The sequence below is a fragment of the Pristis pectinata genome, chromosome 8 (genome assembly GCF_009764475.1).
Source record: "Pristis pectinata isolate sPriPec2 chromosome 8, sPriPec2.1.pri, whole genome shotgun sequence".
NCBI classification, from domain to species: domain Eukaryota; kingdom Metazoa; phylum Chordata; class Chondrichthyes; order Rhinopristiformes; family Pristidae; genus Pristis; species Pristis pectinata.
Window position 1 is genome coordinate 78,080,524 of NC_067412.1, and position 18,490 is coordinate 78,099,013.

Consider the following 18,490-nt stretch of genomic DNA (forward strand, 5'->3'; position numbering starts at 1 on the left):
TAATAACTTGCGTGTTACATCCTGAAGTGGAGAGCATCTTGCTACAAGGCAAGAGGTACACTGGCCTCGACTATAAAATTACAGTTGATAATGCTTTTGTTTAAAAAAAGGGCTGAACAGTGTTGGGGGAAAGGACTAAGGCAACATTCCACACCAAATCTGTGGTTAAGTGCAAGTATTTCAAGCACCATCTTGGTTGATGAATGAAGCAAGTTTAAACCTTCTCTTAAAAAAAACACTTCACACTATTCGGAATATACTTCAACTACCTTCTGTGTTTTAACTAGTCTTTGTTGGCTGACAACTTGAAGGACCCAATTCAAAAGTTAAAATATTAAAACTATTTTTCAAGCACATTCCATTGGAACAGCTACTATACGAAAAATGTGCCAGACCTCAAATGTATTCAAAAACAGATTATGGACTATACAAGTCTATTCAATTCATCTAAATTACAGTCATCCACTCAAGCTCAGTTTTTAAGCACTCAGATAGTAACATGTATCTATATGGAATCTATTCTATTTATATGGATCAACATGCAAAGGAAACTTACTGGCATTGAACCAAAATTACTTCATACTCTGTTTCTCCTACAATTGAAAAAAGCTTATGTACTTTATTCATTCTATTTATTGTCACCTAGCTACACGGGATCCCATTTTCAGGCTTAAAATCCCCTGGGGTGTCCTTGGTAGCCAATTCCTTTGAAATTAGGGACCAGCCTGTTCCTCACAGCACTTGTCAGCATTACAATCGTTTGTGATCTGCAACAAAAACTTGGTGACACAAGCATGGTGCACTTGAAGGATAAGGAGCACGGCATATTGACACAGTAGGTTATGCTGCTGATGCACAGCTCTAGGGTTCAATTTTGAGATTGGGAGCTGAGTGGAGTTTGCATGTTTTCCCTGTAGTCATGTGGGTCTCCCCATCAGCCCTAGTTTCTCCTCGCATCTCAAAGAGATGTTGGTAGGTTAACTAGCTTGTGCAAATTGCCCTTAGTGAGGGCAAGTGACAGGAAAGTCAAGGCATGTGACAGAAATAAGTAGGAGAATGAGACTGATAGGAAGGCTCTGACAGCAGGCACAGGAAGCAGTCAACCTGTCCAATGAAAAATCAAAAATATGATCAACTGCACTTTTTGGGCATAGCTTCATCCACAGCCATTGTATCATTTTGGTTGTGTTATTTGCTATTCTTGTGACTTCAACAATTTCTGCTCTGCTTTGGTTAGCCCCTGACTATGGTCCAAGACTCCTGGGTGGGAGCGATGGGGTGGCTTCCACACCATCCCCTCACTTCTGATGCATAGCTAATAAATTGCAAAGAATTGTGCAATGTCTCTTTAAATATGCTACCACAGAGTTACTCTACAAATCAGTTGCCTCCTCAGATCTCTTTGCTTTAAGATATAAAAGTGACGTTCCATTTGTAATATAAAGTGATAATATAGTTGTATGACACTTTTGGTAGCTGACTGCACAGAATACATAATACAGGTAATTAACTATGTAAATAATGTCTTTCTCCCCACCCCCCCCAGCACTCAAATGAAGATGACCTCACAGAACCTTTACGTACCAGTGACAATAAATGCTTTATGTCATACTATGATTGGAATTTAAAGCTGTTAGTATTCATGAATAAATAAAAATCAAAGTTTCTGACAAAAAGGTCTTCAACCTGAAACATTGTTTCTCTTCCCACAGATACAGTATTTCCTGCATTTCATGTTTTATTTAGTATTCATGCAAAGTATGCCCCAAACAAGACAGTGTGGCGACTCACCGTCTAGTCGGGCGAACCGGCTCGGCAGTCGGGTCACGCGGCGTCGGAGCGACGAGGCCCAAGATGGCGGCGGGCCTCGTCTTTCCGAGCGACGGGGAGAACCCGCGCGCGGGAAAGTCCTGATGACGTAGGACTTACGTCATTGCCGGTTTTTTTGGGCGGGAGTTTTTCTCCCTTAAAGGGCCCGCACAAGGCGGGAAAATAAACCAGTTCTGTTTGGCAATCCTCCGAGTAGAGTCTTGTTTTATTCCGCGGTAGCAACCGCTACAACAGCCTTTTAAAAACTCAAAAGAAACAGTACCTATGTAGTAGTAACCATAGAAGCACTCACTTCTTGGTGGGGGGGAAGAAAAGAGAAAAAAGATAAAATAAAATCAGATCCTTTACCCAAATCTCATTCCACAAAAAAAATTCTCCGAACAATGTTGAATTCTATTATGGAAATTGGGATTAGCATTGATAGGTACCAAGTGGCCAGCATGGACGCAGTGGGCCAAAAGGGCCTGTTTCCATGCTGTGTGACTTGTTAAAGTTTGCTACAGAAAAGCACAGCTGAGCAGTACAATACAGTGTTGGGTGGAGTATTACATTACACCATACCAGGGATAATCTCAATATATTTGCAAGCAATTAATGTCAGTCAACAGATTGGGCTAGGGAAGAAAATAAGTCAAGTCATTTTAAAATGTTAAACCTGACAGCAGCAGTCAGGACAAAGTGCAAAGGATATTATCACATACTTGAGGTTGATGAAATTAGTTGAGGGATGGATTCAAATCCCAACACCTAACAAATGCTTCCAAAAACAGACAGCTTAGTCACTTAGCTTGGTCAAAGCAACAAGATTTACTTAAAAAGCTATTTACTGACCGATAAGCAGTGGGACTTCCATGGAAACCATACAAATTCATAATGCACGTAGTGGACCAACACATGACCCTCATTTGTCTCAAGGTCTGGCTTTTAAAAAAAAGGTGGCATTTTTAAAAATCATAAGGTGACAAAAAATAGTCTGCAAAAGCTAAACATTGCACGTGCTGGAAAGTGAGCAAGCGAGAGGAGGAAACCATGTTAGGTGAATGAACCAAAGCTGTTCATCAAAACTCCGAGGAAAGATCGCTGACCTGCAGCAGCTTGCCCTCCACAAGTGTATACAAGATTTACATCCAGTTTAAAACCATGTCATTACTGAATGTGCTGGAAGGAAAAAAAAAATTCTGCCAATTCTCTCCTTTACCCTTCTCTGAAGTGCAGATTTGAAAAACTCAGCCCAGTTCCATATTAAATCCAGAACACAGATTAGTCCTTCATGTAATACTTTGTGATCTGTTCAATGGTTAAACCACAAGTCTGTTAAATGGTCAAAAACAGTAGCAGTTCATAACACTATCCAGACTGAAATGGTAAATATTGTGCAAAATATTATGGCATTTCTTGGTCCTTTGAACTTATCTTAACAACTTTATTCAAAGAAATAAATCAGGAAGATCTAGTGGATTCCATTCTTGCCTCGACAGGTCTTTAAAATTGTAAACTACCATTTTGGTGCAAAAATACCTGCTACAAAACCATTAAAAAGCTGAAAGCATCAAAAAGGTAATTTGTAGCCCAGATTGAACAGCAATTCTATAAACAAGCTTTCAAAATGCTTGAATGTTCATGGGATACCTCCATTTAAAAAGTCAGTCTTTTAAATACTTTGTTTTTGCATACAGAGCACCAGTCATTGGTACAGTGTATCAGACCCCTTAAAGAGTGAATACAAAATAAGGTTGCAAATCTCAGACTGCACAGAGAATTATAGCTTTGTAGGCCGTGTGTGCAGTTGGCAAATTTTCTCAGCTTCTAAGAGTTAGAACTCTTCTAGTTTCTTTAGGTGTGCCAACAACTTACTGTAAGCAGTAATGCTCTTCTGCCAAAATGGCATTGAATAGTAGTGTTGCTGCTTATTGCTATGCAAACTGTCACTATGGCACTCTGTTTAATAGTACTTCAGGGCTGATCTCTAGGCAAATAGAACTACTGGAAATTGCCAAAAATTTTCAATTTGCTAATCCATGTACTAATTTAGACCCTTGCTAAGGCTAAAATATACACACAGGGTACTGAAATTAGTAAAATCAAGATGCAAAGGGCGTAGAATAATATTCCAAGTTATCCATCCCAAAGAAAAAAAACATTTGTAAAAAGAATCTAAATGGAAGTTCAATGTCACTGTAAGCAAAGAAGTTGCAAAATGTGTTGCTGTATGGCAGAACAGCTGCCTCAGCCAGATGGCAAATTCATTACAACATATGCAGTTCTAACAATTGAGTCTCTTGTAAGAACATGTGTGATGGATTTAGGAATGTTGCATACATGGTGTCAGCAGCTAAGTAGAATGCTTTTCCCTGTTTCTGCTCATCTATATGATTGTTCTGAGAGCATGAATTCTGTTCCACTGTATAAACAGTGGCATCAACAAAAAAAAGGTCTGCAACATGTTGTAGAGTTCCATTCCCTACAGATAAGGTTTAATGTTCAGACTTGGTGCTCTGGCTAAATTCGGCACAACAAAAACAGGGCTGCACATTCATCCCTCTCTGCACCAGGAAAGGGGCAAATAAAGTTTAGCTTGTAATATAACATTTATATACTATTACTGAGGAATTAAATAGTATACACTGACAACATTCAACGTCTAGCCTTTGAAAACCACATCATGAAACAGTCTTGTTACAGGCCTAACCCTTTGAAATGTAGCTTGACAATGCAGTGATAGTTTGTTTCTCTTATTAGCTTAATGTGTAATGCACAAGAACCAAATGATTTCTGTCTTGATACCAATAAGTTCAACTATTCTGAACTCAATGGGGATCTTAGAAACAATACCAAGAACAGGGAGCCTAATTGATGCAAGCATTTTAATTTGCAGATTCTGGCAATTTAATGGAAAAGGATTTTCACTTTGTCCTCTTTTCCCCTCCATCACTCAAGGTTTTCAATTGAAGTCTTTTGCTCATCTTGAAAGTTAAACAAAGTGATCTGTGCAAGGTTTAATATAGAAATAGAACAGTATCTTGCCAAACACATACAAGTCAGAACCACTTTCCCCTCATTTCAACCCATTAGAAGTAGTTTGCATCATATAACACCTTTAATGCATGAACATACTCTCAAGCCACTTCACAGGAGTAATAAGCATAACTTTACATAAAGCCATTAAAAGGAAAGCAATAAGAAAGTTTTGGTGAGAATATGAAGATGATCCTCAAGTTTATACCCAAGGTATCTCGACCAGCAGAGGAATGATTATGTTCAGGGATACAAGGTGGTTAGAATTGGGGGACCAGAGATTGCAAGGCCAAGGGGATTATAGAAAAGGATCACGTTGAGATTTTGAAAACAAGAATGAGAATTTTACAAATCTGACATTGTAGATCAAATACCTTCAGACAAAAATGAGAAGCTAGCCAGAAGACCAGAGCAATGGAATTTATGTATTTTTAAAGAAATCTGATCCAGAGTGAAAGGATTGGACGAGAGTTCCAGGAGGGCAGAGGCAGGGACAGAGACAGAGTTATTGGACAATGCTTTGGAGACAAGGGTAGGTGGTCATGGTGTCACAAAGACATCATTTCATCCACTCCAAATAGGTTCAGCCAAGAGTAGCCAGGGAACAATTGTGACAAGGACTGTATGGTTTATTAGAGAGTCAGAATTCATGTAGAAGAATGTGGACCTTAGTATTTATGGAAAATGATGGTGAGTTACATGCTAACAGGAAACAATCGAGAAGGAACCAGGGATTAATTCCACCAGATGACACTGCAAATAGAAGGTAATTCTCCAGATACAACTCGATTGAGAAAAAAAACCAAGCTCTAAGATTAAGAATTGATAGAAAGGCAACTGTTAAATCGAGTTACTGCACTGTGAGAATCATTTTCAGATAGAGTACACCAAGGTTTCCTCTTATTTCATAATAAAGTCATTATGTGTTCAAATTCTATTTCTGAATTTCCTACTATTAAACTTCAGCAGCAAATTGAATGCCTACCCTTACAGAAACTCTGCAATTGAACTAAAGTTAATGAAAGCAATATATACCCACCAAATCCCAACCTTCCATTGAGGAAAAATTGATGATTTTACATTCAATAAGATTCAAAAAGACAGATCCAAGTTGGACATAAAAGAATTAACATATCATAGTTATGGCAGCATAAAGAAATCACACTTAGGTGTTCTTACTCCTGCTATCATTACAGCATGAAATGACCATGGTTTCATCTGTGTTGTACAGCTGAATGTATACTCCAGACAAAATTTTGTTACAGAACTTCTAGCATTATTTTGGCAGGCCCAGTGACACTCTGATGGCATGTTCACTAACTCCAGTGGGCACAAAGGAATGGCTGTAAAAAAGGTCCGAAAGCAGCAAGACAAGAAATTCGGCAAAAGGGACTGTCGAAAGAGTGGCTGCCCACCCTGGTGCTCCAGCACTCATCCTGGGCAGGAGCCCGACTTTACAATAAGAGAGGTGCACAACTCTGGGACGCAGTTTACAAGCTACTTCTAGGACCACTCCATTGGCCTGCTGTGCAGGTCAGCAAATGAAAACTGGCTCCCAAAACATTGCACCTCAGCTGAACTAGACACTTTACTGCAGTTTAAAAAAGCCAAGACAGTCACATGTTGTACATTATTTGTCTCTTATAAAAGAACTATTACAGCCATAGCAAATGAGATTAAAACATTACTGAATTATCGCCTGGTTATTTTGTTCACTATGAGCAAACCTTAAGGTGTGGTTGTGTACAAAAGTCACCATATCCCAATTTATCCTCAAATAAGTTTTAACCTTAACATTATTATCATGCTAAAGTGTTCTATCTGGCAACAATTTAGATTCATCAGAACAGTACATTTAGTGAACTGCTGGATCTTGCAGGACATAAATGAAGTTGCACACAGCCCAGACAAAATCATTCATGGATTGTGATTTCCATACAGAATTACTTATTGCATTATATAGTCAAATACAACTTCAGATCAAAACAGTTCCGTGCACATAAGGACCAAAGTGGTGGTTTTCTCATCAGTTTATATAGAATAAAGAACAAGCATTTAAGAATTAATGCATGTATTCTACTTGCACCTTCCCTTCCCCTTCCCTTCCCCCCCCCCAAAAAAAAAACATTCTCTATTGCATCCAAGTGCTGATAACAAACATTTCAGTTGGAAAGACTGGTTTGGTTTCATCTCTCAACATGCAAAGATCGTAACTGAATGCAGTTATTCCAAATCAAGTTATTGAACAAAACTTAGAAGCTTGATGGGAAGGAGCAAGTGATAACATTCAGAAATCTACTGCAATACTAGTCATATCCATAAGTGTTAATAGTGATGTGATTACACAAGGCAGAGAGCAGACATGGCCTGCAGCTTTCTCAGTACTTAATTGGATGAAATTTTTGTTCATTTAACAACAATATTAGGAGGCAAATCAAATTCCATTCAAGTCTACATCCTCTATGCCTAAAGACTGAAGATAAGTGCTCTAGGGTGTTATTGACCAGATCAGGAATTAGATAGCGCAGCCACAAATCAAGAGAGCTTGTTCTTAGACTGTACAAAAATGAAATTAGGATTAGGAAGCAATTACAGATGGCCACAGTGACTGAGAACATAGGACCAGAGGCCTTTAATTCAGCAAGGTGAAGAGGAGGAAGTAGAATATGTTGGGGCTTACATGGGGGGAGAAATTAGAGAGAAGGAAAGCAAAATGCAAGGCTGAAATCAGAACGAGAAATCATTTGGTATAAATCATGAACACATTGATGCAATCACGAAGGTGGCATGCCAGTGGCTCTACTTCATTAGGAGTCTGAGGAGATTTGGTATGTCACCAAAGACTCTTGCAAATTTCTACAGATGTATGGTGGAGAGCACTCTGACTGGATGCATCACTGCTTGGTATGGAGGTTCCAATACACAGCATCGAAAGAGGCTGCGGAGGGTTGTAGACTCAGCCATCTTGGGCATAACCCTCCCCTCCATTGAGGAAATCAAAGTGGCGACATCCATCATTAAGGACCCTCACCATCTGGGACATGCCCTCTTCACGTTACTACCATCGGGGATGTACAAGAGCCTGAAGACCCATACTCAGTGTTTCAGGAACAACTTCTTCCCTTCCGCCATCAGATTTCTGAATGGTCTATGAACCCATGAATACTACCTCATTTTTCCTCTTTTACACCATTTTTGTGACTTATAGTAATTTTTAATGTCTTGCACTGTACTGCTGCAAAACAACAAATTTCACGAAATACATCAGTAATAATAAACCTGATTCTGAAAGGCTGAAAGAAATAAAGTCTGAAAAACGTTTCTTCTAAAGACATGAATCAGGAGCAGAATTAAACTACTCGCTCACTCGAACAAGTTCTGTCATTTAATAGGATCATGACTGATCCAATTATAAACAACTCCATATTTCCACAGGAGCTTCTCACCCCCTTGCTCATCAAGAATCTAGCCAATTCTGCCTTGAACTGTCAAGATAGACTTGGATGCATGACAAACACGTTTTAATTGAGAGGAGAGGGTGTGTGTGATAAAGAAGTGTTCACAGGAGGAAGTGCAGGGGAGTAGGGAGGATAGACCAATAGGCAGATAACAGCCACACTACCACAGCTTTGGGGAGAGGAAGTGGAGGAACGTATACTCAGGCAGGGAAGCTTGCATGGGAGGGAGTTGGGCTCACATAACATCCAAATTTTCATCAAACCCATGAGTGCCTCTATTAAAGAATCTATTAATAAGGGCCTTTCTCTCCCCCCTCCTCCACCTACCCCCCCCCCCCCCCCCCCCCCCCCACCCAGTGAGTAGATTGTGGGTGATGCAGAAGGCAAGTGACAGCTGGCCCATTGGCAAGGTCACATAGTCATTACTCGTAATGGTGATCTGTGCAGGAAGGAAAGATCAGAAACATTTGCCTCCAGCAAGAGCGACAAACAGGAAGACCTTTTGTGGTTACTGCTCAAAGAACACTTCAGATAATGTCAAAACAGCACACAGAGGAAGCTCTAGGCCAACTTTAGTTACTTGTGGCACAGTGAAAGAAGAACACCAAAAGTAGTTGAGGCAATGACATAAAAGAGCAGTGGACCTTAAGAGATTTGAAATGAAGGCAGGTGTGATAACAAGAAGGGCAATGGAAAACAAATGAAAATAGATTAACTCAACACTCAGGAGGTGCAAAAATAACTGGATATTGCTTAATCACAGACAACAATCCCAGTGTGGATACCTACCATTTTGCTGGATAGTGGAAATGAGATTACTCCCTGCTAATACTCTGCAACTAATGGTTAGTCCCCCATACAACTCTAGTTTTAATTTGAAGGCCAAGTCAGGTTTCATTTAAGAAGAACAACAAAAAAAAAACAAAAAGTGTATTTGAAAATCCCAGTAGGTATATCACAGACTGCAATCTACAAGTACAATGAAGCACAGTAAACAAGCTACTTTACAAAACACTAACATTGCAAAGCAGCAGCTATATCTTTAAAGACAGCAACTTGCACCAAAACCATTTGTGGTGTGTACATGGGGGCGGGGAGAAGGGGGAGAAAGAATAGGACTGTCAGTTAAAACGCATGCAGCAAATTTCGACAAACTGAAGTTTATGGAGGATGGAAAGTGGAACCCTAACTGTGACGTGCCGAACACAATTCCAAAGCTGTCACAGCATCATGGACATTGGACTCACAGCAAATGTGATGAGATAGATTTCTACTTTTATTAGATTGTTAATAAGTGGTCCTTGTGATTTTGGGGGGGGGGGGGGGGGGGTGCAAGAGAAACGAGGTAACAAAATAAGGTTAAAATCTGCCCCCTTGCATTCTAGAAAGAATTTTCTTAAACTAACAGCTTAACCTCATAGCAAATTAGTCAGAAAACTTGGATTTTCAAATAAAATCTTTAGCTCTCAAAACAAACTAAGTATTGAAGTGATAAAATTGCTTGACTAGAATTTATAATAACCGATTTTCATGAAAATTTATGAAGCTTCACAACAGACTAAATGGATCTCAACATGAACCACACATTCAAGAGGTTTTCAAATCAACTAATATAATTTGCAGATGATTTTAAATGCAAAATAAAGCACTTTGGGATATTAAATAAAAAAAATGTGGTACAATCCAGGCTGTTATTCTGCAGCTCATTGCTACTAGGTATAAAGGAGGAAAGATTATTCCAAAGTGTATTGTTTTGGAAAAAGTATTTACAATGTTTTCCTTCCCAGAAGCAAAGTCAGCTTTACACATCAAATGTTCTGTGGTCGAGAGACGACGTCACTTCTTCAATGAGCAAAACTTCTGTCAAGAATTTACTCCCAGGCTTTAAATGTATGAGATGATCAAAGTTTTTAAATCCACCTTCAAGCTAAATTGACAAGGTGTTAACATTGTATAAGATAGTTAAATGGAATATTTACAGTATTGGTTAGAGGGCCCTAGATTCTAGCTTCCCAAGTTCTCAATGTTAACCCTGTTTGAATTTGCTATTTGACTTGGATATTATTTTTCCAATAGTAATGCACCACTGGTGCAATTCTGCACAATTGAACATTAAAGCCTTGACATTTAGCACATTTAGTCACTAAATCGATACACAGTATCCTCATCTCCCCAATCAAATAACATCAAAACAAAGATCTTTCAGCTAACACTAAGTTCAAGAAAAATGAAGTGCTCTTTAGAAAAAGTTTCCTCACCTTTGCAGCCCCCTAAATCTCAGCATACTCAATTATAGAATTCCTTTTCCTCCCTTGACCAAACAAAATTGCATTAGGTTCCCACAAATTGGAAGTTAATGATTCATCTTCTATACTTTCCAAGCTTGCTGCCCTACTTAATGGGCTTGACACTTGAATGTTTGGGGGAAATAAAGACCTTGAATGTCCCAGCATTAGCTATCTACACTGTAGGTAAGACTTTGGAACCAAGCAAACACTTGTGTAACATAAAAGTTGCTTTCCTCAAAAATAGTTTCTTTGCCATCATCACAAAATAGTAGGGCAGCAAAACTGATGTCAGAGACAAGCATATCTACTCAGAGTTTGTTACCTTATTCTAATTAAAGTGCAAAGGATTTAAATCAAACATGACAAAAATTAGAGGTCTGTGATCACAAGAGCTAGTGAAGAAATAGAGAAGTCACCATTTAGAGTTGAAAGATAAAGGGTAAGATCAGCACTATTCCCCATGTGGGGTATACAAATGACACCAAAACTGATTCACCAGGAATTTACCTTACAATAATTTGGGTCCATATTTACCTACGTAACAGTGACAAAACTTGAATAGGTAAATTCATTGGCTCTATATGGATGAGATTCTCAAGATGTGAAAGTTGCAAAAAACTCATTTCTAATGCTGCTAGTCTCTCCTTGTTATTCAGCCCTACACCAAGGTCAGACTTGTGCTCCTCTGATCCACCTCAATCTATCAGTTCCATTTTGAATGTGGTACCACTCCCTCTACCCACTGCTCCATTTAGAAATGAAGATTTTTGAAATAAAAGCAATTCTACCTTGCATGAAAAAATTCAATTTTGTGCTAAATAAATGGAGAACTTTTGAAAATATTCAGTATCATCCTGAGGCATAGTTGCTCACCTACTGTTTCATTTCTTTGGCTGGTGTTCTGTGTACAAGTGGTCAGAAGCCGGGTGAATGTCAAGTTCTTGCTGTTTGTTCTTCAAATGGGAGGTTTGATTTGTGTTTGTACTGTGCAATGAGGCAGTTACATTTGGTATTCTGAGGCAAGATGTAGTACTACTGGAAGGAGAATAAAAGTATCCAGTCCTTTCTCTCAAAAGATGTCCATGTTTATAGTCAAACTGACAGTTAACTAAAATAACTAAATTACATACCCACATTAAAAACATACAATAAATTGTTCAATTTTCATTTGAGTACCACACTACGAGGTATCAAATTTTTAAACCCATTTCTCTCTCCTCTCCACCACCCAACATTGAGGATACCGTATCTAATTTTAAACTGGTTTCATGGTCTCCATCCAGTTGACCACGGTACTAAAATCTGCCCATTATTTATCTCCATGGCCCCAAGACTTTCAGTATAATCAGACCTTTGCCACAGAAGTCTCTATGACTACAAATCCTTCGGATCTGAAATGAAATTGAATCCTGCATTTCCTAAAAGCTTTTGATTCAACATGAACAAGTTATATGATGGAAAATTGATGGAGTAAATGCTTTCTGCATTCCGCTTCAGGTTTCTTGTCAGGAGGTGAACCATACTGACTAAGGAATCATGGGATCTTCCTAATCTAGAATGTGCTGGTCTCAGATGGGATAGTATTAACTCTAATGTGTGTGTGGTCAGAAAAAAAAACAAAATCAAGGTTCAAGGAGGTTATCTTTTAATGGTAAAAGCAAAACTTACAGTCTTTGATTGGAGTGGCACTAAGAATAGTGGCTCCTGACATGCAGGTCTCAGTAATTGCAGCTCTCAAAATTAAGACTATTACCACCCAGTTTGAAAAGAAACTAATTCTACAGCCAATAATCTCCACTACATGTAGCAAATCTCCTTTGGATAACAGCAGATACACAGGATGCTCAGGATGTGGGTGGCACAGATCCAGAGCTGCTACCTCACAGCTCCAGCGACCTAGGTTCTATTCTGACCTCCTGTGGGCTCTCTGTGGATATTCTCCTCATGACCACGAGGATCTTCTCCCACATCCCAGATTCGTAGGTTAATTAGCCACTGCAAAATGCTTGGTGTAGGTGCATGGGAATATAAAGAGAATAGATTACAGGAAAATTAGTGGGAACAGCTGGGTTTGTTCTGTAAACTACAGTAGACTCAATGGGTTGAATGAATGCCATTCAAGTGATAAGGAAATAAATAGTATGTGCAAATCAGCTGTGCTGCCACTCTACAAAATAACAGTTTATGCAAATACATCTGTAGACAAGTTAGCACAAGACATGAAATTGAATTGTTAAAGAATCTGTCAATGACTTGTTTAGGAAGTTTAATATCATTACTTAATTAGTTAGCCTAATCTTTTAAGCACATACAACTAAACATGGAAATATCTACATGGAGGCCCAGCAATAAAAGTCATCACTTTAATAACCATGGAGTAAAGAAGGAACTTTTTTTTAAATAAATAGACAATCTGAAAGTCTAAACCCCATTATATCCCAAGGTTAACTCCATGTTGTTGTGGCCTTAACTTTTGATTTGCTTGTTGTATCAACTAAAAAAGTTTGCCCATGAACTTAGGAGCAAATTTGTTTTTGTTTAAAAACTGAACCACCATAACATCTAAACTTTAACTGAAGTTCCCTTTAGTAAATTGCACAAATCAGAAGAACAATACTCCAACAAAGGTTATTTAGTTCAAATGTACTGAAATTGGGCACCAAAACACAAGAAATATTGCCATAGATTGTGGTATTGAGAACGTAGCACCATGGATGACTGCGTGTTTGGTTGCTCATTAGCTGAAATATCCTAGTTACAAGTTATCATGGGATATGCAGAAGAGTGGGAAAAGGAAGTGCAAGTTAATGGTCAACAATTCAAATATACCACTTATCTTCATTTTGCTTACATCACTCCAGGAGAGACATTGTGGGAGGGAAATTGGTGTGGGGTGAAGTATAACATGTTCAGTGGAAAAGTAAAAAAAAGTCACTAAGAGTCAACATTTTTGGCAGCTGTCCAGTGATTTGATTTCAGCTACTCAGTAAACCTATTTGAATTACCCATTTGACTTGACTGGGATTTGCATCATGCTCCAAATTGGGTATACACATGGAGTGGCTTTATAGATACAGTTTGTTGATGTTGGATCCCAGCCTCAGACAGGTAACTTTAATACAAAACTAAGAACACCAAATCCTAAAGTTACTGTAAAGGATTACAACCTTCAGTATCGGACACTTTAGTTTGTGGATGCTGTGTAAAGTTAGCAGCAAATTGTTTGCTTACTTTGTATATACACCAAATACCTCATCACTCAGTGCTACTTCAGCAAACTCTAAACCTTGATCTGGCATCAAATCACATGGATTCCAACCCAGCCTCACTGTATCAAGTGACACAACAGAAACTTCACTGATCTTCCATCTGTGTTTATGTAATAAATTATACAGTCTATTCACATTCCATCAGATCCCCTGAACTGGACAGCCTCAGGATTCTTGTTATGTACTTAATTGATGATAGCCAGCATAGAAGTTAAGGCCAAATCAGAAAACAGTTCTGAACTATGCCAGGAATGTACATCGGTGTTCCTACTCTAAATAAGCATCAAGGGAGATATCACAGGGAGGTTTTTTTTCAACCCAGAGAGTGGTTGGTGTGTGGAATGCGCTGCCTGGGGTGGTGATGGAGGCAGGTACATTGGTCAAATTCAAGAGATTGTTAGATAAGCATATGGAAGAATTTAAAAGAGGGATATGTGGGAAGAAGGGGTTAGGTAGTCTTAGGCGAGGTTTAAAGGTCGGCACAACATTGTGGGCCAAAGGGCCTGTATTGTGCTGTACTATAACTCCTATATACTATGGTTCTATAACTCCTGCTGGGCTGGCGTGGATAATGCTTTCAGTTAATGATCAGACGGCTACATCAAATTGATATTTACCTTTGACTAACAATGAGGTGGAGAAAGGAAAATGGGAGCAAAAACAAAAGCCAAGCAGCATCCAATATTTGCTATGTATCCAAACAAGGTGTGATGGCAAAATATATCACGTGATGTTCCATTACTACTTGCAAACTGCTTACCTGTGATGCTGCCAAGTTAAAATAGTTTAAAATAAATGCCAGAACGAATGAAGTGTCTTAGAAAATGCTAAATTCTGCTACTCTGTCTGACCTAATAAGTGATTCCAGCATTTCCAATAGCTGCCAAATAACAATATTTCTTTAAAAATACTCCAAGACATTGAGGACCCGAGCAAGCAATTTTAAGGCCACTTGGGAATAAGGAAAATAATAGTTCTGTTGCAAGCAACTACCACAAATGATAATCTTATGCCAAAAGTGTCACTGGGATGATTTCATACGACACTTCAGGTGCACAATTAAAAGCTGCTGATAAACTGGTACATTATAGTCCCATAGATAGACAGCAAAACTGTTGACATGATTTACTTGACAGTTTGGCTTACTTGTATGAGATACAGAATGCAGATTACACATTACTTAACTGTTTATAAAGCATACCATCTGCCTTGTGGTGATGGCGAGCAATGAGATAGGTGACTCCAGTACAAATAGGATTCGCTACAGGTTTGCAAAATGTTAGAAAAAGCCTCACTACAAACTTCTCTCCCCCCCCCCACCCTAAAGAACAAGTTAACTTGCATACCAGAAGTATTGTGTAAATGGATCATGAAGCACTCAGACTTGACCCTTTTGTGTTGAGTTGCTGATTGAGATCAGCAAAAGCAATAGCACCAAAGTAGCCTAAGCAGCCAGGAATTAGAAGGAAAGATAACAGTACTGCCTCTCAAAAGTAAACTTTGCTAGTACATACATGGATGAAACCACTCCAAGATTTAATTCTTAATTCCTCACTTCATGGTTTAAAAGCCTGCTGAGAGAAAATGATGGAAACTTGTTCCAGTGCCACAAATGAGCAGCATTACATTGTTTTATACAGTGGCTGATATTTAATTCCATTGACTGCAATGGAATTAAATATCAGGCATTGTGTAAAATAGGTGGCTGATCTGACATTGACCCATTTTTGTGCTACTGCCAGAGATAGGTTGCTAGTTCCAAGTGTTTCAATTGAAAACATGGAAAATACTAAACTGGTACTTCTGGAAAAGCAACCAGCAATTTTTGGAGCAGAAGGCTGGGGAAGAATGGGAAAAAAGACCACTGACCTTAAAGGCTCTAAACTACTATCTGAAGTCAGCAGCTTTCCAGTTTCTACATTTGGGTGTGTCACTGAAGCTAAAGAAAGAACTCGCCATTCAATGCTAAATAATGGAATCCATTCAACAAGTTATTGGGAGGGAAGTGCAGATAGGAGAAGGGAAAGGTGGTGCGTAATGATCAATTCATGAATAAGTACCTCACGTTTTGCACCCTAACAATAAGATTTTAAATACCCAAAGTTTAAAAACTCAAGAGGGCTGGTATAAACAAATGACAAATCTCCATTCTCACAGGTCAGTGTCCTGCAACCCAACATCAACCCTTAAACCAAGGGCAATTTTGAAGATCAACTTCAAGAGTACTTGATTAAAACAGATAAAAATCATGAAGACTCATGAAAAGTGGTACCAAACCACTTTTGATCCTACCAACTAACTTCAGTTATTGACACAAAAGCAAGAATTTACACAGGGCGGGCTCCTTGGGCGAGGCATTCCTCATCTTCTATAGCTCTACTTCCATCATGAATCGGCACTTTTGAAGAGGCCCATCAACATAAAAATGGTTGGGGGACGGAGGAAGAATGTTACATTTCATGAGAGAAGCAGGTAGTGACGGAAATAGCAAATAAATTCTGGTGCATAGGAGCACTATACTTGATGCTCACAACATGCTTAAAAAAAGAACTCCAGTGCTGCAACTTTGTTGACCGTCAGTAAATATTTCTCCCCTATTATCCGAATTAAAATTGTGGGTACGAAAGATTGACATGCTAACTCAAAAAATACAGAAAGCCACTTTGTTAAATTTGGAATTGTTGAAACGACTGCTTTTAAATTTCCTTTTGATAAAGTCATGCTATTCGTGGATTTTCATTGGCACTTCAATGAAAGCATGATTAAAAAGGACTCAAGATCAGTAGGTTGCATCACTTCAAATTAACTTTTCGAACTTCACCTTATTTAGTCGGAAACAGTTCATAAAAATGTACACGTTGCCAATATTAACCAAGACCAAAAAAAGCTGAAGTGAGAGTGGGTGGTTCATGAGAAACTGCCCTGTTGCAATGAAGCGGGACTTGAGTAAACTGACTTGCCGAGGGTGGGGAAGCAAGACGGAGAGAATGATTAAACCAAGCTAGACTCCGATAAAACAGAGCCATTGTCCCGAGGCTGTGACCCTAGAGCGCAAGAACAGCCAGAATGCCAAATAAGGCGCTTCCATTACCAACCAGACTACTGTTAGGAAAGAATCCCATACATGACGCATTTCAGGAAGCTTTGAGTCATTTGAGTTCCGTTATAAGTTGGACAACAGCCAAAATGTAGAATTAAGAACTTTATTGAAATATTAACGCACTTCCCAAAAGCGGGAGATTTCCAAGCAAAGGGAAATGCATGTAGTAAAAATCAGCACTAATTACCAAAAAGATTTAAAATTAGCTTGACCCCAAAAAAAGGGACCGTAACGAATCGTGTACTTTGTGAAACTGTCAAGCCGGAGAGCGAGTGCAAAACCACGTTACAGAAGTAACAGCGCACTCCGTTGCTCCCCCCCCCCCCCCCCCGGCTGAACGGCAGCCGGAACTCGCAGCGATGCGACCACTCACGGGGAGCTGCACCGATCCGCAGCGAGAGCGGAGGGCGGTCCCGGCCAACGCTGGCAGGCAGCCGGCAACGCACCGCCTCGGCCAAATTCAGTAACCTCAACAGTCAAGTGGAGCAGCAACGGCGGAAACTGAACTTTCGAAAGGTCTGTGCGAGTGACAAAGGGCCAAGAGAATAAACTGGCAATAAAAGCAACGAACAAAGCTCAGAAATACCCATGAATAAACATATTCCGGCAACGTTGACTGGAGTGAAGTTAACATTCAATCACACACAGGGCAGTAAACACTGATGTCACATTTATACAAATGGTTGCCTGCTTACCGTTTTGGGCATTTTGCTTTATTACTACTCTCAGTCCACTTGCAATAGAGACTTAAATTTCTTTTCTACTAATCGCCGCTTTTTGCTCAAAGCCAGATATTCGCTCCACCCATCGGCTACTCGCCGCTCTGCTGCGATTCAGAAATGGAAATCAGCACAAACGGATCAATTACACGACTTCAGAAGCGGATAGTTAGAAGGATCTTGAGCTACGTTAACCACACGCTGAAAACGGTCGCTACTTGAATTTAGCATGGAACACAACTCCAACTTCCTGCTAACGGAACTTGAATATCTGAATGTGACACCACACCCAGGAAAACGTTCACATTTTAAGCAATGAGGAAACAGACCCCGCCTCAATGTTGCAACAGGCACTGCTGGTGGCGATACTAAGTAGGCTGGATCATTTTTTATGTGCACGTGAACAATCTGAGAATATCTAAGGTATATATGAACTGTAGGTATTCTTTGAGTAAGCAGGCTTTAAGGAGAATATTAATCTAGGCCAATCAGCACATTTAAGGGAAAACTGAAGTACTTTAAAAAGAATACAGTATCATAGAAGTACTAATAATATTTTTTGGAGGATGTGAGAGAAGAAGTTTAATGTTCCCTAATGTTGCGTCTGATCGGGCCACATCTGAGGCAGAAACATCCAGTTTAGCAAATCCATCCCTTGGATGCAGCCATGGATTATTATTTGTCATAAAAGCAGTGGAAAGAAATCCCACCATTCATAAAGGAATGTGTAAACTGCCAGAAATTAAAGATATTTAACACAATCAGGTTTCCTTCACATCTTTGGGGCTCAACCAGCCAACTGTTAATATTA

General features: G+C 39.3%; 1 protein-coding gene across 1 annotated transcript in view; it reads right to left on the minus strand.

Annotated features, from left to right (window-relative positions):
• Positions 1 to 17,965, minus strand: part of msna (moesin a) — a 67,110-nt gene extending 49,145 nt beyond the window's left edge. The window contains exon 1 of the mRNA XM_052020954.1: positions 17,656 to 17,965. Within this exon, the coding sequence (XP_051876914.1) occupies positions 17,656 to 17,667 (12 nt within the window). The 5' untranslated portion in view covers positions 17,668 to 17,965. The remainder of the gene's footprint in view (positions 1 to 17,655) is intronic.
• Between the last annotated feature and the right edge of the window lie 525 nt (positions 17,966 to 18,490).